General features: G+C 60.9%; 2 protein-coding genes across 6 annotated transcripts; both read right to left on the bottom strand.

Annotated features, from left to right (window-relative positions):
- Window positions 1–279: 279 nt before the first annotated feature.
- Window positions 280–6603, bottom strand: FGF11 (fibroblast growth factor 11). The gene is made up of 5 exons (XM_086871720.1): window positions 5140–6603; window positions 4513–4623; window positions 2899–3002; window positions 1867–2065; window positions 280–1220 (listed from the first exon to the last, which is right to left on the bottom strand). Exons 1-5 carry the CDS (start codon window positions 5330–5332, stop codon window positions 1093–1095), a joined length of 735 nt encoding a protein of 244 aa, XP_086727846.1. The 5' UTR covers window positions 5333–6603; the 3' UTR covers window positions 280–1092.
- Window positions 6604–9499: 2896 nt separating this feature from the next.
- Window positions 9500–18788, bottom strand: NLGN2 (neuroligin 2). Of its 5 annotated transcripts, XM_086871727.1 has the most exons (7): window positions 18138–18193; window positions 16054–16304; window positions 15205–15261; window positions 13670–13819; window positions 12707–12892; window positions 11368–12157; window positions 9507–10530 (listed from the first exon to the last, which is right to left on the bottom strand). In XM_086871727.1, the coding sequence occupies exons 4-7, from the start codon at window positions 13788–13790 to the stop codon at window positions 9642–9644; spliced, it is 1986 nt and encodes a 661-aa protein (XP_086727853.1). In that variant the 5' UTR covers window positions 13791–13819; window positions 15205–15261; window positions 16054–16304; window positions 18138–18193; the 3' UTR covers window positions 9507–9641. The 5 variants fall into 5 exon arrangements, with proteins under 5 accessions (XP_086727851.1, XP_086727852.1, XP_086727853.1 ...); XM_086871725.1 differs by lacking the exons at window positions 16054–16304; window positions 18138–18193 and adding an exon at window positions 18314–18788 and having other exon boundaries at window positions 9500–10530; XM_086871728.1 differs by lacking the exon at window positions 16054–16304 and having other exon boundaries at window positions 18138–18307.
- Window positions 18789–21590: the final 2802 nt, after the last annotated feature.

A 21590-nucleotide genomic window follows, 5' to 3' on the forward strand; every position in this document is an offset into this window, starting at 1 on the left:
GCGGTGGGGGAGGGGCGGCAGCACCTGCTCCGGATGTGGGGGAGGGGCGGCTGGGGGGGGGGGGGGGGAGAAGAATTCCAAATTCCGCCCCTCCCCCACCCCCCGGAACTGACCCGGGATTGACCCCGACCCCTCCCCCACCCCCCCAAAATTCCCCTCCCCCCCCCCCGAGACCCCCAAAATTCCCCCCCGAGACCCCAAAATTTCCAGATTTCCCCCCAAAAATCCCCCCCTTTCCCTGGCCCCGCCCCCCCGGAACCGGTCCGAACTGGTCCGAACTGGTACAAACTGGTGTTTATTGAAGGGGGCGGGGCCAGGCCGCGCGCGGGGGGGAGGTGTCAATCATGCACAGAAGGGGGCGGGGCCTCGCCCAGGGGGGGCGGGGTTTATTGCTCTCGGGGGCGGGGCTCGCACAGTGTGGGGGTCGTAGAAAAGGGGCGTGGCCACGCCGAGGGGGCGTGGCTTGTGGGGGGGGCTCGGGTCCCCACGTGCCCGGGGGGGTTTTGGGGGGGGGGGGGGATTGGGGGATTTTGGGGGGGATTTGGGGATTTTGGGGGGGATTTTGGGATTTTGGGGTTCCCCCCGGGAGTCTCAGTGCAGGTTTTTTTTGGGGGGGGGGATTTTGGGGGGGTTTGGGGCTATTTCGGGAATTTTTGGGATTTTTTTGGGGGGTGATTTTGGGGTGTTGTTTTCGGGGGATTTCAGGGCGATTTGGGGGGTTTTTGGGGGTGGATTTTGGGGTTTTTTGGGGGCGGATTTTGGGGGGTTTTTGGGGTGATTTTGGGGTTTTTTGGGGTGATTTTGGGGTTTTTTGGGGGCGGATTTTGGGGGGTTTTTGGGGTGATTTTGGGGTGATTTTGGGGTTTTTTGGGGGTGAATTTTGGGGTTTTTTGGGGGTGGATTTTGGGGGATTTCTGGGGGGATTTTGGGTTTTTTGGGGGTGGATTTTGGGGTTTTTTGGGGGATTTTTGGGGGGGATTTTTGGTGATTTCGGGGCCCCCCCCGGGGGTCTCAGTGCAGGTGGTTTGGTTTTTTTTGGGAGGGGGGGCGGCCGAGGTCACAGGTCACAGGTCCGAGGTCACAGCTCCGGGGTCAGAGGTCACCGGGGGGGGTCCCCGGAGGGGGGGGAGGGGTCCCCGGTGGGGGAGGGGTCCCCGGTGGGGGAGGGGTCCCCGGGGGCTCCTCGACCTCGTGCAGGGACGGCTCCCGGTACAGCGCCACTGTGGGGGAGGGGCGGGGGGGAGGGGTCAGGGCGGGCCCCGACCCCTCCCCAAATCGGAGCCTCCAATTCCCCCGAATCCCACCCAAATTTTACCCAAATCCCACCCAAATTTTACCCAAATCCCACCCAAATCCCACCCAAATTTCACCCAAATCCCACCCAAATTTTACCCAAATCCCACCCAAATTTTACCCAAATCCCACTCAAATCCCACCCAAATCCCACTCAAATCCCACCCAAATTTCACTCAAATTTTACCCAAATCTTACCCAAATTTGCCCAAAAAAAGACCCTCGAATCCCACCCAAATCCCACCCAAACCCTGGGATTTTGGGGTCCCAGAGGATTTTTGGGTTGAAAGCCCGGGATTTTAGGTTCAAACCCCAGGATTTTGGGGTCCCAGAGGATTTTTGGGTTGAAAGCCCGGGATTTCGGAGTCCCAGAGGATTTTTGGGTTGAAACCCCGGGATTTTGGGGTGCTCACCCTCCAGCAGCTGCGGCAGGAAGCGCGCGGCCGCCTTGTCCTTTCGGACGCGGGGCCCGGCCATGGGGATTTGGGGTCCCCAATACCCAAACCCAGGAGGATTTTTGGGTTGAAACCCCGGGATTTTTGGGTTGAAAGCCCGGGATTTTGGGGTGCTCACCCTCCAGCAGCTGCGGCAGGAAGTGCGCGGCCGCCTTGTCCTTGCGGACGCGGGGCCCGGCCATGGGGCGGCCGTGCCGGTCCAGCCCCAGGTACCAGGCGCGGCCCGAGCGGCGCTGCCGGTACAGAGCCGAGGCGTAGAGCACGTGGTAGTTCTCGAACACGCACTCCTTGAAGCGACACTCGGGCGTGAAGTGCACCTGGGGACACCGGGGGGACACCTGAGACACACCTGAGACACCTGGGGACACACCTGAGACACCTGGGGACACACCTGGGGACAGCTGGAACCCCCCCAGGGACACCCAGGGCACTCCTTGAAGCGGCACTCGGGCGTGAAGTACACCTGGGGACACCGGGGGACACCTGAGACACCTGAGACACACCTGGGGACACCTGGGGACACCTGGGGACACACCTGGGGACACCTGGGGACACCTGGGGACACCTGGAACCCCCCCAGGGACACCCAGGGCACTCCTTGAAGTGGCACTCGGGCGTGAAGTGCACCTGGGGACACCGGGGGGACACCTGAGACACCTGGGGACACACCTGGGGACACCTGGGGACACACCTGGGGACACCTGGGGACAGCTGGGGACACACCTGAGACACCTGGGGACACCTGGGGACACACCTGGGGACACCTGGAACCCCCCCAGGGACACCCAGGGCACTCCTTGAAGCGGCACTCGGGCGTGAAGTGCACCTGGGGACACCGGGGGACACCTGAGACACCTGACACACACCTGAGACACCTGGGGACACACCTGAGACACCTGGGGACACACCTGGGGACACCAGGGGACACCTGGGGACACACCTGGGAGGTTTTGAGGGGTCCCAAGGTGGACTTTGGGGGAGGTTTTTGGTGGTTTTGGGGTGGATTCTGGGGTTTTGGGGTGGATTCCGGGGAATTTGGGGTGGATTCCAGGGATTTGGGGTGGATTCCAGGGTTTTGGGGTTCATTCTGGGTTTTTGGGGTTCATTCTGGGGTTTTTGGGGTGTATTTCTGGGTTTTTGGGTGACTCACGGAGGCGTAGACGACGCCGGCCCCGTTCATGGCCACGTAACGCCCGGCGCGGGTGCCCTGGATGGCCACGACGCGGAGCCCGACCGGGATCAGGTTAAACAGCGCTGGGGAAATCCCAGTGTCAACCAGTACCGACCAGTTTGGACCAGTACCGACCGGTATCAACCAGTATCGACCAGTCCGGACCGGTATCGACCAGTCCGGACCGGTATCAACCAGTATCGACCGGTATCACCCAGTATCACCCAATATCAACCGTTATCACCCAGTATCAACCAGTATCAATCAATATCAACCAGTATCAATCAATATCACCCAGTATCAATCAATATCACCCAGTATCACCCGGTATCAACCAGTATTAACCAGTATCAATCAATATCAACCAGTATCGACCGGTATCACCCAGTATCAACCAGTATCAATCAATATCAACCAGTATCAATCAATATCAACCAGTATCAATCACTATCACCCAGTACCAATCAATATCAACCAGTATCACCCAGTATCAACCAGTATCAATCAATATCAACCAGTATCACCCAGTATCAACCAGTATCACCTGGTATCACCCAGTATCAATCAATATCAACCAGTATCACCCAGTATCAATCAATATCAACCAGTATCACCCAGTATCAACCAATATCAATCAATATCAACCAGTAACACCCAGTATCACCCAGGATCAATCAATATCAACCAGTATCAACCAGTATCAACCAATATCAATCAATATCAACCAGTATCACCTGGTATCAACCAGTATCAACCAGTATCAACCAATATCAATCAATATCAACCAGTATCACCTGGTATCAACCAGTATCACCCAGTATCAACCAATATCAATCAATATCAACCGGTATCACCCAGTATCAACCAGTATCAACCAATATCAATCAATATCAACCAGTATCACCCAGTATCAACCAGTATCACCTGGTATCACCCAGTATCAATCAATATCAACCAGTATCACCCAATATCAATCAATATCAACCAGTATCACCCAGTATCAACCAATATCAACCAGTATCAATCAATATCAACCAGTATCACCCAGTATCAACCGGTATCAATCAATATCAACCGGTATCACCCAGTATCAACCAGTATCAATCAATATCAACCACTATCAATCAATATCAACCGGTATCAACCAGTATCACCCAGTATCAACCGGTATCACCCAGTATCAATCAATATCAACCAGTATCACCCAGTATCACCCAGTATCAATCAATATCAACCGGTATCACCCAGTATCAACCAGTATCACCCAGTATCACCCAGTATCACCCAGTATCAACCGGTATCACCCAGTATCAACCAGTATCAACCCATCCGGACCAGACTGGACCGGCGTGGACCAGTATAAACCAGTATGAACCAGTAACCCCAAAACCCTCCCCACTTTTTCCCAGGCCCCGCCCACTCATTAACATTAACAGATCCCGCCTCCTTCCTCAGGCCCCACCCACTCATTTATATTAACTTATAATTAACATATCCCACATCCCTTCCCAGACCCCACCCACTCATTAACAGGTCCCGCCTCCCTTCCCAGGCCCCACCCACTCATTAATATTGTTGGCCCCGCCCACTCACTGCCAGGCCCCGCCTCCTCCCAGGTTCCGTCCAGCCGCCCGTCCGGGCCCATGTGCAGGAAGTGGCCGTGGCCGCCCCGGAGCCGCGCGATGGCCCCGCGGAGCTGCGGTTCTGTCACAGCCAAAATCGCCCAAAATCACCCCAAAATCACCCCAAAAACACCGACAAAATTACCCCAAAACTCCTGAAAAAACACACCCAAAATCGCCCAAAATCACCCGAAAAACACACCCAAAATCACCCGCAATCACTCGAAAAACACACCCAAAATCACCCCAAAAACACAGCCAAAATCACCCAAAATCACCCCAAAATCACCCGAAAAACACACCCAAAATCGCTCTGAACCACCCGAAAAACACACCCAAAATCACCCAAAATCACCCCAAAATTACCCGAAACCACCCGAAAAACGCACCCAAAATCACCTGAAAAATACACCCAAAATCACCCAAAACCCCCAGGACCCCCCCAGGACCCCCCAAATCCCCCCCAGGACCCCCCAAATCCCCCCAAATCCCCTCCAAGACCCCCCAAATCCCCCCCAGGACCCCCAAAACCCACCCCAGGACCCCCAAGTCCACCCCAGGACCCCCCAAATCCCCCCCAGGACCCCCCCAGGCTGACCGGGGGGTTTCTCCCGGGGTCTCCTCCTCCGGCCGCAGCCCCTCACTTTGGCCACGAGCCCCCGCAGCTGCTGCTGGCACAGGGAGGGGGGTCGGGGGGCTCCGGGGGCGCGCGCGGGGCCGGGGGCGCGCGGGGGGGGCGCGTCCTTCCCCCCCCGGCGCTGCCGGATCAGGGAACTGGCCAAGGCCGCCATGGGGGGCTCGGGCTTCGGGGGGTTTAGGGGATTTTTGGGGGCTTTTTGGGCGGTTCTGGGGGGTTTTTAGAGGATTTTTTGGGGGTTTTTTAGGGGGTTTTTTGAGGATTTTTTAGGGTTTTTTTGAGGATTTTTAAGGGGTTTTTAGAGGTTTTTCAGGGATTTGGGGGGGATTTTTTGAGGTTTTTTTTAGGGGATTTTTTGGGATTTTTTGGGGGGTTTTTAGGGATTTTTTGGGATTTTTCGGGAATTTTTTGAGGATTTTTTGAGGATTTTTTAGGGGTTTTCTTGAGGATTTTTTAGGGTTTTTTAGGGATTTTTCAGGGATTTTGGGGGGATTTTTTGAGGATTTTTGGGGATTTTTTCGGGGATTTTTTGAGGATTTTTTTGAGGTTTTTAGGGGTTTTTTAGGGGGTTTTTAGGGATTTTTCAGAGATTTTGGGAGGATTTTTTGAGGGTTTTTTAAGGGATTTTTTGGGATTTTTTCGGGGGTTTTAAGGAATTTTCGGGGATTTTTCGGGGATTTTTGGGGGATTTTTGGAGGATTTTAAGGGGTGTTTTAGAGATTTTGGGGGGTTTTTCGAGGATTTTTTTAGCGGGTTTTTTGAGGATTTTTAGGGGATTTTTCGGGGTTTTTCAGGGATTTGGGAAGGATTTTTTTTTAGGATTGTTTAGGGGGTTTTTTGAGGATTTTTAGGGGATTTTTCGGGGTTTTTTAGGGATTTTTTCGGGGATTTTTCGGGGATTTTTTGAGGGTTTTTAGGGATTTTTTAAGGGATTTTTCAGGGATTTTTCGGGAAGTTTTTGAGGATTTTTGGGGGATCTTTTTGGGATTTTTCGGGGTTTTTTTAGGCAATTTTTGTGGGATTTTTAAGGGGATTTTGGGGGGTTTATTTGGGGTTTTTATTTTGATTTTTCGGGTTTTTTAAGGAGGGTTTTGGGGTTGTTTTTAAAAGGTTTTCCGGGATTATTTTAGGGTTTTTTTTTTTAAAGTTTTTTGTTTTTAAGATTTTCTGGGATTTTTTTGGAGGGAGTTTTAGGGGAATTTGGGGGTTTTTAGGGATTTTTAAAGGATTTTTAAAGGGTTTGGGGATTTTTTCCCGTTTTTAGGGTTTTTTTGGTGGATTTTTGGGGCAGTTCGGGGGGTCCCGGGCGGGCTCCGGGGGGCTCGCAGCTGAATTTTGGGGGCAATTCGGGGGAATTTGGGGATTTTGAGGGGGAGGGGTCTCCAAATTGGGGGAGGGGCGGCGGTCGGGGGGGGGGTTGGTCCCGTGGGGGGGGAGGGGGGGGGGTCGCGCGGCGATCACGTGACTCGAGAGGAGGGGGGGATAGGGGTGTGGGGGAGGGGAGGGGGCGCCCCGCGGATATTTTTGGGGGGGGGGTCTCTGTCTCCCGCCCCTCCCCCCCCCTCCCCCTTCCCCAAAATCCTCCTCGCGGGGGGGCTGCGGTGGGGGAGGGGCGGGGGGAGGGGGGTTCCGCGCGCGGGCCCGGCCGCGGGTGGGGGAGGGGCGGAGGCGGCGGCGGGGATTTTTTTTGGGGGGGGGGGGGTGGGGGGGTGGGGTTTGGGGTGGGGGGGGGTCTGAGCCGCGCGCGCTGAGGGGTGGGGGGAGGGGAGGAGGGGGTCGTCCGGCGGGTGGGGGAGGGGCGGGGGGAGGGGGTCCCTGCGTCGCGGGCGGCGGTGGGGGAGGGGCGGGGGGCGCGCGGCCGCCGCGGTCCCGCCGAGCCGAGGGGGGGCGGGGGGAGGGGCGTGGGAGTGGGTGGTGGGGGAGGGGCGGGGGCGGGGGGGTGGGTGGGAGGGGGCGGCGCGCGCGCGCAGGCGCGGAGGGGCCGCGCGCACGCGCGCAGCGGGGGATGGGGGGGCGGGGCCGCCCCCGCGCCCCTCCCCCCCCCGCCCCCGCGCGCGCGCGGGATCCCACGCACGTCCCAGCGCCCCTCCCCCACCCCCCGGGCCGGAACGCACCAGTTGGGACCTGTTCGGATCAGTCCAGACCGCTTCGGACCAGTTCGGACCACTTTGGACCAGTTCGGACCTGTTCGGACCGGTTCGGACCAGTTCGGGCCAGTTTGGACAAGCACAAACCAGTCCAGACCGGTTTGGACCAGTTTGGACCAGTTCAGACAAGCACAAACCGGTCCAGACCGGTTCGGACCAGTTTGGACAAGCACAAAGCAGTTCGGACCAGTTCAAACCAGTTTGGACAAGCACAAACCGGTCCAGACCAGTTCAAACCAGTTCGGACCAGACCGGACCGGTTCGGGCCAGTTCAGGGCGGAGGGAGTGGGACCTGAGCACCCCCAGTTCCATCCCAGTTTAATCCCAGTTTAATCCCAGTTCCATCCCAGTTTATCCCAGTTCCATCCCAGTTTAATCCCAGTTTATCCCAGTTCCATCCCAGTTTGTCCCAGTTCATTCCAGTGTTCCTAAATCCCTTCCCAGTCCCTCCCAGTTTATCCCACTCCATCCCAGTCCATTCCCAGTCCCTCCCAGTCCATCCCAGTCCATCCCAATCCCCTCCCAGTTCCATCCCAGTTTGATCCCAGTTTGTCCCAGTTCATTCCAGTGTTCCTAAATCCCTTCCCAGTCCCTCCCAGCTTGTCCCAGTCCATCCCAGTTCAATCCCAGTCCATCCCAGTCCATTCCACTCCATCCCAGTTCAATCCCAGTTCAATCCCAGTGCTCCCAGTCCCAACCAAGTCCATCCCAGTCCATCCCAGTTTGATCCCAGTTCAATCCCAGTTCAATCCCAGTTTGTCCCAGTCCATCCCAGTTTATCCCAGTCCATCCCAGTTTGATCCCAGTCCATCCCAGTCCATCCCAATCCCCTCCCAGCCCCTCTCCCTTCCCAGCCAATGGGATCGCGCCGTTCCCGCAGGCTCCGCCCCTTTCCGCCCCCCAAATTTCCGCGGAATTTTTTTTTTTGTTTTTTTCCTCAGATTTTTTTTTTTTTTGGACGTTTTTTTGATTTTTTTTTTTTCTCGCTCTTTTTTTTCTTTTCTTTGTTTTTTTCTTTTTTTTTACTTAAAAACGCCCGCGGGGCCGCCCCTCCCCCCGCCCCTCCCCCCCCCCGCGGGGGTCCCGCCCGCCCCTCCCCCCCCGCGGCCCCCCCGGGAATAAAAATAGATGCTCTCGCGCGGGGGAGGGGCGGGGGGCGAGGGGAGGGGGCGTATCCATGGCAACCGGGGACATCTCCATGGCAACCGGGGACATCCTCACAGTGACGTCGCCGTGGCGACCGGTGACGTCATACGGCGGCATCGCCGCGGCGACCGGTGATGTCGTGGCGTGACGTCACCGCGGTAAAAAAAATATATAATCGATGACGTCACGAGGCGACCGATGACGTCACGGGAACCGACACCGCGATTTCGAATGGTGACGTCACCATGGCGACCGGTGACGTCACTGCGTCGATCGATGACGTCACAGGGCCGACGTCGCCACGGCGAGCGCCAATGCCGGCGATGCCATCGCGATGACGTCATCGCGACCTCCCGCCTTCCCCCGTCTCCATGGCGACGCTCCGGGGGGTCAAAGGTCGCGGTCCCCGGGGTGGGGGAGGGGCAGCTGGGGGGGGGAGGGGCCGGGACCCCCCCTCCCCCCACGTTTGGCACAAATTTCTTTGTACAGAAAGCGGCGAAAAAACCGAAAATCGGGAAAAAATGAACGGGGGGAACGCGGCGGGGGGGAGGGGTTGGGACCCCCCCCGGAATTCCCGGGATTTGCCGGATTTTGCCGGATTTTGCCTCGTTTTGGTCCGGCCGGTCGGGATCATGCAACGGCGATTTCGGGGGGGATGGGGGGGGTTTGTCCCCAAAATCCCCCCCCTGGCGGGGCAGCCCCTCCCCCACGCCCCTCTCGGGGGGTCCTGGGGGGGGAGGGGGGAGGGTCTCCGGTGTTGGGGGAGGGGCGACCCCCCCCAAATTCCTGCTGAGGAGGGGGGGGGAGGGGCGGATTCCCATGCGGTTTTTTTTGGGCGGGGGGAGGGGGGGTCCCCAGGGTGGGGGAGGGGTCCCCATGCGGCTCAGCACCCCCAGGTGTCCACGGGGAGGGGGAGGGGCAGGACGGGGGGGGTGGGGTGGGGGAGGGGGGAGTCCCCAAAATCTTTTAGCGGGCCCGGGGTGGGGGAGGGGCGGCAGCAGCGGGGTTAAGGGGGGGGGGGATGGGAGGAGGGGCCCCCCCCTCCCCTAATTGGGGGTTCCCTCGTGGGGGTGGGGGGGGGGTTCCCCTGATACTGCGGGGGGAGGGGTCTCCCCCGCTATTGGGGGAGGGGAGGGGGGGGAGGGTTGTTCCCGGCGCCCCTCCCCCCCCCTATACGCGGGTGGTGGAGTGGGGGTGGGGCAGGGCGCTGTTGTGGCCGGGGGGGGGGAAGGGGGTCCCGAAGGGGTGCAGGGCCGGGAGCCCCCCCGGCACCATGGTGATGGTGTTGGGGGGCAGCAGGGGCACGTCCTCGGGCGCGCGCCGCAGCGCCAGCGTGTAGTCCGGGGGGCCGGGGGGCGGCCGCGCCTCGGGGGGCTCCCCCACGCCCAGCGGGACCCCCGGGGCCACCCCGGGGTGCTTCAGCTGCAGCTGCACCAGCTCCTCCTCGGCGGCCGCCCCGTGGCCCAGGAGGTCGTTGGGCGCCGCGCCGCGGGCGGCGGGCGGGGGGCTGAGGCGGCGCGGGACCCCCGGCCCGGCGCGCGGCTCCGGCGGCCGCTTGTCCCGCTTGTAGTAGAGGGCGGCGAAGGCCAAAATGTTGAGGAAGAGGAGGGAGGCGCCCACGGCCACGGTGACGCTGAGCTCCGTGGAGTAGTCCCGCGAGTCGCCGGGGAAGGGCGCGAAGCGTCGGCGCCCGCCGGGGTCGTCGTCGTCGTCGTCGTCGTCGTCGCCGTCGCGGTGGCGGCGCTCGGCGCGGTCGGGCGGCGTGGCGGGCGGCGGCGGGCGGCGGGTGGCCGGGGGGCGGCGCGGGGGTCCGGGCGGCGGCGGCAGGCGCGTGGTGGTGGAGGCGTGGGGCAGCTGGTGCAGGTTGTGCAGGTGCGGCACCAGCTCCAGCCAGAAGGCCACCTTGTTGGCGCGGTAGTGGTCGCGCACGCGCGGCTTGAGGCCGATGTGCAGGTAGCGCTTGTCCTTGCCGTCGAAGCGCGTCCACACCACCTCCTCGAAGCGGTTGGGCTTGGTGTGGATGAATTTGGTGTCCTGCGGCACCGGCTGGTTCGGGTCGCTGCGGGGGCAGGGAGAGGGGGGACAGCGGTCAGTCGGCTGGGCGGGGAGTGACCGGTGAGTCGGTGGTCAGTGACACAAGTGAATGAACCACCCAAGTGACCAACAACTGACCAATGGACCACCCAAGTGACCAATGAACCACCCAACTGACCAATGAACTGACCACCCAACCACCCAACTGACCACCCAAGTGACCAATGAACCACCCAAATGACGAATGAACCACCCAACTGACCATCCAACTGACCAATGAACCACCCAACTGACCAATGAACCACCCAAGTGACCAACAACTGACCAATGAACCACCCAAGTGACCAATGAACCACCCAACTGACCAATAAACTGACCACCCAACCACCCAACTGACCACCCAAGTGACCAATGAACCACCCAAATGACCAATGAACCACCCAAGTGACCAACAACTGACCAATGAACCACCCAACTGACCAATGAACCACCCAACTGACCAATGAACCACCCAAATGACCAATGAACCACCCAAGTGACCAATGAACTGACCAATCAAGCACCCAAATGACCAATCAACTGACCAATGAACCACCCAACTGACCACCCAACCACCCAACTGACCAATCAACCCTTCGTCCAACTGACCAATCACCCAACTGACCAATGAACCACCCAACTGACCACCAAACCACCCAGCTGACCAATGAACTGACCAACAAACCACCCAACTGACCATTCAACCACCCACCCTCTGACCCAGCCCCCCCAGTCCCACCCCCAATGCGTCCACGGGGTCCCCCCAACCTCTGGGGGCCACGCCCTGCCCCCAGCCCCGCCCCCAGCCCCGCCCCCCACCCACCCCGTCTTGGCGAAGTTGGTCCAGTAGGTCATGACGACGGCGCTGAGCATGACGTCGTTCTTGGAGAAGTTGCAGGGGAAGAGGTCGGTGGCGCCCACCATGGGCACCCCGAAGACGTAGGGGATCTCGTCGCCGTGCGCCGCGTCCGCCCACTCGGGCCGCGCGTCCGTCTGGCAGTGGTGGTAGAAGGTGTAGAAGTAGACGGGCGACTGGTACTCGGCGTGGAGCTTGGCCGTGGCCACCGCCGGGGCCACCCACTGGTGGTCGGTGAAGAGGGCCAGCAGCGTCTTGCGCCGCATCTCGCCGTTGTCGCGGTCGGCCCAGTCCGTGTACATGAACTTGATGGTCTCGCGCAGGATGTCCTTGCCCTCGGGGTAGCCGTACAGGTTGTCCACGAAGTTGGAGACGGTGAAGTCGAAGTAGGAGGCCGAGATGCCGTCCTCGCTCTCCAGCGAGTCCTCCACGAACTTGAGCCCCTCGCCCTGGTTGACCCCGATGAGGATGTCGTAGTTGAGGAACTCCCCCTGCTGCATCAGGATCTCGGGGTCGTCCGGCACCACGTCGCCGTCCACCACCGGCCCGAAGGCCACGTGGTAGCGGGCGGGCTGCACGTCCTGGTCCACCAGGGCGCGGAAGGGCTGGCGCCGCAGGCACTCGACGGCGGCGCCGGTGTCGGCGCGCTCGCAGCCCACCTTGGCCGCCAGCAGCCGCGTGTACTTGAGCGGTTGGTAGTTGACCGACCAGCTGGCGATGGCCGTGCCGCTCTGCGCGATGGCCTTCTGGAACAGGCCTGGGGGACGCGGCCGTGTCACCGCCCCACGGGGGACGCGGGGACATCGGGGTGGGGCAGGGTGTGGGGTCACGGGGACATCGGGGCCCAGCAGGGTTTGGGGTCACGGGGACATTGGGATGGGGTCCCACCAGAGTTTGGGGTCACGGGGACATTGGGATGGGGTCCCACCAGGGTCTGGGGTCACGGGGACATTGGGATGGGGTCCCACCAGGGTTTGGGGTCATGGGGAACCACCAAAGGGTCTGGGGAGATGGGGACATTGGGATGGGGTCCCACCAGGGTCCCCGGGTAAAATCTGGGGAGGATCTGGAGGATTTGGGGTCCCTGGAGTGCCCCAGAGGAAACCAAACCCATTCTGGGGCCGTCCCCAGCGCATCCAGGACCCCGATACCAATCCTGGGCCCCTTCCCGCGGGGTTTGGGCCCCAATATGAATTCCGGGGCAGCTTCCATTGGATTTGGGGACCCCGAGGTGAATTCGGGGCCGTTCCTGTGGGATTTGGGTCCCTGGGGCGAATTTTGGGGTGGATTTGGGGCTGGCGGGTACCTTCGGAGTGGTGGGAGAGGATGAGGAGGCTGACGCAGGCGGCGCCGGCGCCGGAGCCGAAGATGGTGATGCGCTGGGGGTCGCCCCCAAAGTGCCCCACGTTCTCGTGCAGCCACCGCAGCGCCTGGATCTGGTCCAGCAGCCCGTAGTTGCCCTTGGCCGCCTGGTCCCCCGTGCTCAGGAACCCTGGGGGCACGCGGGGACGTTGGGGACACGCGGGGACGTCGGGGACACACGGGGACGCCGGGGACAGCGCCGGGGATGTCGGGGACAGCGCCGGGGACGCCCCGTGTCCTGGCCGTGTCCCCACGTGTCCCCGGCGGCGTCCCCTCACACATCCTGGCCGTGTCCCCAGTGTCCCTGCGGTGTCCTGGCCGTGTCCAGACACGTCCTGGCCGTGTCCCCAAGGTCTCCCCAGTGTCCTGGCTATGTCCCCAATGTCCCTGCGGTGTCCTGGCTGTGTCCCCGATGTCCCTGGCAGTGTCCCCACGCATCCTGGCCGTGTCCCCAGTGTCTCTGTGGTGTCCTGGCTGTGTCCCTGATGTCCCCAGTGTCCATCATGTCCCAATCCCCCCAATGTCCCCAGTGTCCCCAATGTCCCCAATGTCCCCAATGTCCCCCAATGTCCCCAATGTCCCCAGTGTCCCCAATGTCCCCAATGTCCCCAATCCCCCCAATGTCCCCAGTGTCCCCAATGTCCCCGATGTCCCCAATGTCCCCAATCCCCCCAATGTCCCCGATGTCCCCAATGTCCCCAATGTCCCCATGTCCCCAATCCCCCCAATGTCCCCAGTGTCCATCATGTCCCTCATGTCCCTCATGTCCCCAGTGTCCCCGATGTCCCCAGTGTCCCCAATGTCCCCAATCCCCCCAGTGTCCCCAGTGTCCCCAGTGTCCCCAATCCCCCCAATGTCCCCAATGTCCCCAGTGTCCCCGATGTCCCCGACGTCCCCGCGGCCGTACCCAGCACGCCCAGCCGGTAGTTCATGGTGACCACGATGACGTTGCCGTAGGCCGCCAGGACGCTGCCGTCGAACATGTTCCCCGTGCCCTCCATGTAGGAGCCGCCGTGCAGGAACAGCATCACCGGCTTCTTCCCGCTGTCACGGATGTCTGGGGACACGGTGGGGACACCGTGGGACACGGGGACAGCGTGGGGACAGGGGGACAGCGTGGGGACAGGGCAGGGACAGGGCAGGGACAGCATCACCGGCTTCTTCCCGCTGTCACGGATGTCTGGGGACACCGTGGGGACACCGTGGGACACGGGGACAGCGTGGGGACACGGGGACAGCGTGGGGACAGGGGGACTGCGTGGGGACAGGGCAGGGACAGGGCAGGGACAGCATCACCGGCTTCTTCCTGCTGTCACGGATGTCTGGGGACACCGTGGGGACACCGTGGGACACGGGGACAGCGTGGGGACAGCGCGGGGACACCACGGTGGCATCAGGGGACAGGAGGGGACAGGACAGCCCAGGGACATCCCGGGGACGTCCCAGGGACAGGATGGGGACAGGGGACAGGGACATCCTGGGGACACACCTGGGGACAGGGGACAGGGATGGGGACAGCCTGGGGACACCTGGGGACACCTGGGGACAGGGATGGGGACAGCCTGGGGACATCCCAGGGACACCTTTGGGACATCCCTGGGGATGGGGACAGCCCTGGGGACCCCCTTGGAGAGTGGCAGAGGTGAGGACAGCCCTGGGGACACCCCTGGGGACACCCCCAGAGCTGGGGACACCCTGGGGACACCCTGGGGACACCCCCAGAGTTGGGGACACCCTTGGGGACACCCTGGGGACATCCCAGAGTTGGGGACACCCCTGGGGACACCCCCAATGTCACCCCGGGGGGCGCTGTGAGGTGACAGCAGGGTCAGAGGATTTGGGGGGGGTCAGGGGTCACTTCAGGGTCACTTCAGGGTCACTTTGGGGTCACTTTGGGGTCACTGGATGGGGTCCCCCCTTTTTTGGGGCCGTTTCCATGGCAACGTCCCCCCCCTTGGGGACAATGAGCAAAGGGGGGGGGACATGGGGAGGGGGAGGGGTTTGTCCAAAAAAACCAGAGGGGGGGGGGAAAAAAAAAAACCCAAAAACCACCAAAACATCAAAAAAACCCAAAAAACCAAAAATCTCCCCCAAACCCCCCGCGAAGAAGCCAAAAAAACACCAAAAAAAAAAAAAGAAAAAAAAAGAAAAACACCAACAAAACCAAAAAGAACCAAAAACCCCCCCGAAAAAAGCCAGAAAGAACCAAAAGAGGCACCAAAAAAATCCCCCCCTGGGGAGGCCGGAATTTTGGGGTGGGGGGAAGGGAAAGGGGGTGGGGGGTGGGGGGGAGAGGAAAAACCACCAGAAAAACAAAGAAAAAAGGAAAAAAAAAAGAAAAAAAGAAAAAAAAAAAAAAGAAATGGGGGGGAAGAACCAAAAAAACGATAGAAAAACACCCAAAAAAGCTGGAATTTGCCCCAAAACATGCAGCAAAACTACCTGAGTCCGGGGGGGGGCCGCCGGCCGCGCCGTCCTCGCGCTTTTTGCCGAGCAAACCTGGACCGAGGGAAGAGAAGGAGGAAAAATTTTGGGGCCAAAAGGAGCGAAAACGGGGTCGGGGTCGGGGGCGGGGGGGAACCACAAAAAAAAAAAAGAGGGGGGGGGAAGGGGAAAAATTCCCCCCCCCGAAAAAAGCGGAATTTGGAACCTTCCACCCCCCCCCCCAAAAATCCGGGGAGGGGAAAAAGGGGAGAAAAAAACCCCGAAAATGGGGGGAAACGGGAAAAGGGCCCAAAAACGGGGCCGGGGGAGGGGCCGGGCGGGGATGGACGGAGGGCGGCGGGTGGACAATGGGTGGACACTGGGTGGACACTGGGATGGACAGAGGGACACTGGATGGACACTGGGATGGACATTGGATGGACACAGGATGGACATTGGGATGGACACTGGATGGACATTGGGATGGACACAGGATGGACACTGGGATGGACATTGGGATGGACACTGGGGTGTTGGGATGGACATTGGGTGGACAATGGATGGACACTGGATGGACACAGGATGGACACAGGATGGACACTGGGATGGACACTGGATGGACACTGGGATGGACAGAGGGACACTGGATGGACACTAGATGGACATTGGATGGACACTGGATGGACACAGGATGGACATTGGATGGACACTGGGATGGACATTGGGATGGACACAGGATGGACATTGGATGGACACTGAATGGACATTGGGATGGACACTGGGATGGACACTGGGATGGACATTGGGATGGACACAGGATGGACATTGGATGGACACAGGATGGACATTGGATGGACACAGAGATACCTGGCTGAAGGACAGATGGACACCGGGATGGACACCAGGATGGACACCGGGATGGACACCGGGATGGACACCGGGATGCCGGGATGGACGGTCGGAGGTGCGGCCGGAGGGCAGGTGGACACCGGGACGTTGGGATGGACACCGAGGTGGACGTCGGGATGGATGGACAGAGGCGTGGCCGGGATGGACACCGGGATGTTGGGATGGACACCGGGGTGGAGGTTGGGATGGACAGAGGACGGAGAGAGGGCCTGGATGGACAGAGGGACGCTGGGATGGACACTGGGGTGGACAACAGGACACTGGATGGACATGGGATGGACACTGGATGGACATGGGATGTTGGGATGGACACCAGAGTGGACACTGGATGGACACAGGATGGACATTGGATGGACACTGGGATGGACACTGGGATGGACACTGGATGGACACAGGATGGACATTGGATGGACACTGGGATGGACAACGGATGGACAATGGATGGACACTGGGATGGACATGGGATGGACATTGGGATGGACAGTGGGATGGAAAATGGATGGACACTGGGATGGACATTGGGATGGACATTGGATGGACACTGAATGGACACAGGATGGACAATGGGATGGACATTGGGATGGACATTGGGATGGAGAGTGGGATGGACACTGGGATGGACATTGGGATGGACAATGGATGGACACAGGATGGACACAGGATGGACACAGGATGGACATTGGATGGACATTGGATGGACATTGGGATGGAGAGTGGGATGGACACTGGGATGGACACTGGGATGGACACTGGGATGGACATTGGGATGGACAGTGGGATGGACAATGGATGGACAATGGATGGACACTGGGATGGACATTGGATGGACATTGGATGGACATTGGGATGGACACTGGGATGGACATTGGGATGGACGATGGACACTGGATGGACACAGGATGGACCTCGGAGCGTGGGGGCGGGGCCATGGCTTGGGGGCAGGGCTGTGGCTCCGGTGGGGGCGGGGCTCCCCACACCCCGATTTGCCCAATTCTGCCGCTTTTCCCCCCAATTTCCCAATTTCCTCCTTTTCTGACCAATTTTCCCCATTTCCGCCCCTTTTCCCCCAGTTTGGGGCGGGGTCAAGGCGGGCCACGCCCCCTCATTTTCCCGCCTTCTTTTGGCCGCTTTTCCTGGGTTTTGCCCCATTTCCCGATTTCTCCATTTTCATCCCCATTTTGGCCCCCGAATTTGCCCAATTTTCCGTTTTTCCTCCCCATTTCGGGGACGACGATTTGGGGGCGGAGCCGCCCCTCCCCCTCCTTCGCCCCGCCCCCATCCCCTCAATTCCCGCCCTTTTTCCCCATTTTGCTCCAATTTTCTTCTTTTTCGCCCCATTCCCGACCCCACCTGAGCGGGGCTGGCCACGCCCCTCCCCCACTGCGCACGCGTGCCCCACCTGGCCACGCCCACCCGCCGTGTCCTCCAATGGGGTTAGAGCCCCTCCCCCTACCTGTCCCTTCCCACCTCACCTGGCCACGCCCCATTTCCATAGCCACGCCCACCCTGCCCTTCCCACCCTCCCTCACCTGTCCCCAGGTGTGTCAAACACATCCGGGTGTGTCCCAGGTGTGTCCCAGGTGTGTCCCTGTCCGTCACCCGTCCCCAAGGTGTCCCCAGGTGTGTCCACGTGTGTCCCCAGCTGTCCCCAAGTGTCACCAGCTGTCCCCAAGTGTCCCCAGGTGTGCCCAGGTGTCCCCAGGTGTGCCCAGGTGTGCCCAGGTGTGTCCACGTGTGTCCCCAGCTGTCCTCAGGTTTGTCCAGGTGTGTCCCACCTGTCCTAGGTGTGTCCCCAGGTGTCCCCAGGTGTGCCCCAGCTGTCCCCAGCTGTCCCCAAGTGTCCCCAGCTGTCCCAGGTGTGCCCAGGTGTGCCCAGGTGTGTCCCCAGGTAAATTTACTGTCCTCGGTGGGCACGTAGAGGTTCAGGTAGAGGCAATCCTCGCTCTGCGCCACCCCAGACCCATCCCCAGCTGTCCCCCACCTGTCCCAGGTGTGCCCAGGTGTCCCCAGGTGTCCCCAGGTGTGCCCAGGTGTGTCATTACCGTCCTCGGTGGGCACGTAGAGGTTCAGGTAGAGGCAATCCTCGCTCTGCGCCGCCCCACAGTCACACCCAGCTCTATCCCAGCTGTCCCCCACCTGTCCCAGGTGTGTCCACACCTGTCCCAGGTGTGCCCAGGTGTGCCCAGGTGTGCCCAGGTGTGTCCCCAGGTAAATTTACCGTCCTCGGTGGGCACGTAGAGGTTCAGGTAGAGGCAATCCTCGCTCTGCGCCGCCACGTAGGCGCCGGCGGCCTCCAGGTTGTCGCTGAGCCAGAGGGGCAGCATCAGCGGGGGGGGCCCGGCGCGCAGGTTCTGGGGGCAGGCGGGGGCGAAGGCGGTGGCGTCGCGGACCCCCCCCCAGGCGGCGGGGGCTTCGGGGGGCGCCCAGCGGCGCGGGCCCAGCGGGGGGGCGGCGTAGGGCACCCCCAGGAACGCCTGCACCGGCCCCAGCAGCTCGTTGCTCAGGTCCCGGCGCGCCCCCCGCAGCCGCCCGTACTGGGTGGGCACCACCGGGAACCGCGGGTCCGGGGGGGGGTCCTGGCCCGGGGGGGGGCCCGAGGAGGAGGAGGAGGAGGAGGAGGAGGAGGGGGCGGCCGGGGGGGGCGCGGAGCAGAGCGCCAGGGCCAGCGCCAGCGCCAGAGGGGGGGGCGGCATGGTGGGGGGAGGGGAGGGGGGTGGGGGAGGGGGTGGGGGAGGGGGGGGTTATGGGGAGGGGAGGGGGGGGAGGGCGGTGGGGGGGCTGTGGGGGGTGGGGGAGGTGTGGGGGGGGAGTTTGGGGGGAATCCCGGGGGGGTTTGGGGGGGAATTGGGGAAAAAATGGGGGGGATTTGGGGAAAAAATGAGGGGAAGTATGGGGGGGGATTTGGGGGAAAATCGGGGGGAATTGGGGAAAAGTTGGGGGAAAAATTGGGGGGAATTGGGGGAAAAATTGAGGGAAATTGGGGAAAAATTGGGGGAAATTGCGGGGGATTTGGGGAAAAATTGGGGGGAATTGGGGGGGAAAATTGGGGGGAATTGGAGGAAAAGTCGGGGGAAAAATTGGGGGGGATTGGGGGAAAATCGAGGGAATTTGGGGGAAAATCAAGGGGGTTTGGGGGAAAAATCGGGGAGATTTTGTTGGGATTTGGGGGAAAATGTGGGTGGAATGTGGGGAAATTTGGGGGGAAATTGGAGCGGAATTTGGGAGGAATTTTGTTGGAGTTTGGGGGAAATTTGGGGGAAAATGAGGGTGGAACATAAGGAAATTTGGGGGGGAATTGGAGGGAAATTTGGGAGGAATTTTGAGAGGGAATTTGGGAAGATGGGGAGGAAATTTGGGGGAAATTTGGGGGAAATTGGAGGCAGAGTTGGGGAAATGGGGGGGGGGAAGGTGAGAAAAAAACGGGGAGGAATTGGGGAAATTTGGGAGAGAAATGGGAGTGAAAATTGGGATAATTTGGGGGGAATTGGGGAAATTTGGGGGAGGAAATTTAAGAGGAATTTGGGGGAAATTTGAGGGAAATTGGGGAGATGTGAAATTACGGGGGGAGAAATGGGGAAAATGGGAAATTGGGGGAGGAATTGGGGGGAATTGGGGGGAATTTGGGGTCGGGGGGGTCACGGGGGGGTCCCAGGTCAGGGATGGGGGAGGGGCGCCGTGGGGGGAGGGGGGGGCCGGTGCCCAAAGGGACGATGGGAAATGGGGAGGGGCGAGGGGGGGGCGGGGGGGGAGAGAAGAAGAAGCGGAAGAAACAATCAGGGGGGGGGGTCCTGCCCCCCCCCCGGGACCCCCGAAACCCCCCGGGACCCCCAACCCCCCCCCCCAGCCCCGGAACCCCCCCCGAACCCCCCAAACCCCCCCCGGATCGGCCCCAAATCCCCCCCCGGGCCCCCCCCCGCCCCGCCCGGGGGGGTTGGGGGGATGCGGCCCCCCCCGTTGCCATGGGAACAGAGCCCGGAGCGTCGCCGTGGCAACCGGAGTTCCGGAGCATCCCGGGGGGGTCCCGGGGGGGCGCTCCGGGCTCGGGGCCCCCCCGTTCCCCCCCCCCGAGACCCCCGGGGCCGGGCCCGGCTCCTGCCCCACTTACAGCATCCCCCCCCCCCCCCAAATCCGGGCCCCTCCCCCCAAATCCCGGCCCCTCCCCCCACCATTTCTGCACCCCCCCCTCCTCGCCGGTCCCCTCCCCCCCCCAATTTGGGGGTCCGGGGCCACCCCCGGCCCCCCCCGCGCCGTGCGGGGGGGGCGATCCGGGCCGCCCCTCCCCCTCCCCATCCTTCCCCCCCCCCCCTCCCCGCCCCCCCCGGCGGGCCCGGGCCTCCCCTCCCCCCCCGGGCCGCCCCTCCCCCCCCCGCCGCCCCCCGGGCCGTGGGGAGGGGGCGCGGGGGGGTCGCGCTCACCGGGGGGCCGCGGGCGGGGGGGGCGGGGGGGCCATGGCGGGGCCGACGGAGCCGAACCGGGAGCGGCCGCTGGTCCCTCCCGCCGGGAGCCGCCTCCGGGGGGCGGCGCCGGGCTCGGACCGGCCCCCCCGGCCCCCCCCGGGCCGCCGGAGCCTTCCTCGGCATCAGCATCATCCTCATCTTCATCCTCATCCTCATCTTCATCCTCATCCTCAGCATCAGCATCAGCATCATCCTCGGCATCATCCCCATCTTCATCCTCATCCTCATCTTCATCCTCGGCATCAGCATCATCCTCATCTTCATCCTCATCCTCATCTTCATCCTCATCTTCATCTTCATCCTCATCCTCAGCATCATCCCCATCTTCATCCTCATCCTCATCTTCATCCTCGGCATCATCCCCATCTTCATCCTCATCCTCATCTTCATCCTCGGCATCAGCATCATCCTCATCTTCATCTTCATCTTCATCCTCATCCTCATCTCCGTCCTCATCCTCAGCATCATCCCCGGCATCATCCTCATCCTCATCCTCATCCTCATCCTCGTCTTCATCCTCGGCATCAGCATCATCCTCATCCTCATCTTCATACTCATCCTCATCCTCAGCATCATCCCCGGCATCTTCATCCTTATCCTTATCCTCATCTTCATCCTCATCTTCATCCCCGGCACCCCCCAGCATTGGCGTCCTCTTCCTCATCCTCTTCCTCATCCTCAGCATCATCCCCACCATCCTCATCCTCAGCATCTTCATCCCCAGCGCCCCCCGGCATCGTCCTCGTCTTCATCTTCATCTTCATCTTCATCTTCATCTTCATCTTCATCTTCATCTTCATCTTCATCTTCATCTTCATCATCCTCTGAACCCCCCTCATCATCCCCGGCCCGGAAACCACCCCCCGATCTTCCTCATCCCCATCCCCATCATCCTCATCATCCTCATCCCCATCATCCTCATCTTCCTCATCCCCATCCCCATCTTCCTCATCTTCCTCATCCTCGCCATCCCCTGGTCCCCACCCCCCCAGCACCGCCTTCATCATCAGCCCCCCAATCTTCATCTTCATCCTCATC

The sequence above is a fragment of the Cyanistes caeruleus genome, chromosome 37, assembly GCF_971803275.1.
Source record: "Cyanistes caeruleus chromosome 37, bCyaCae1.hap1.1, whole genome shotgun sequence".
Classification (NCBI taxonomy): domain Eukaryota; kingdom Metazoa; phylum Chordata; class Aves; order Passeriformes; family Paridae; genus Cyanistes; species Cyanistes caeruleus.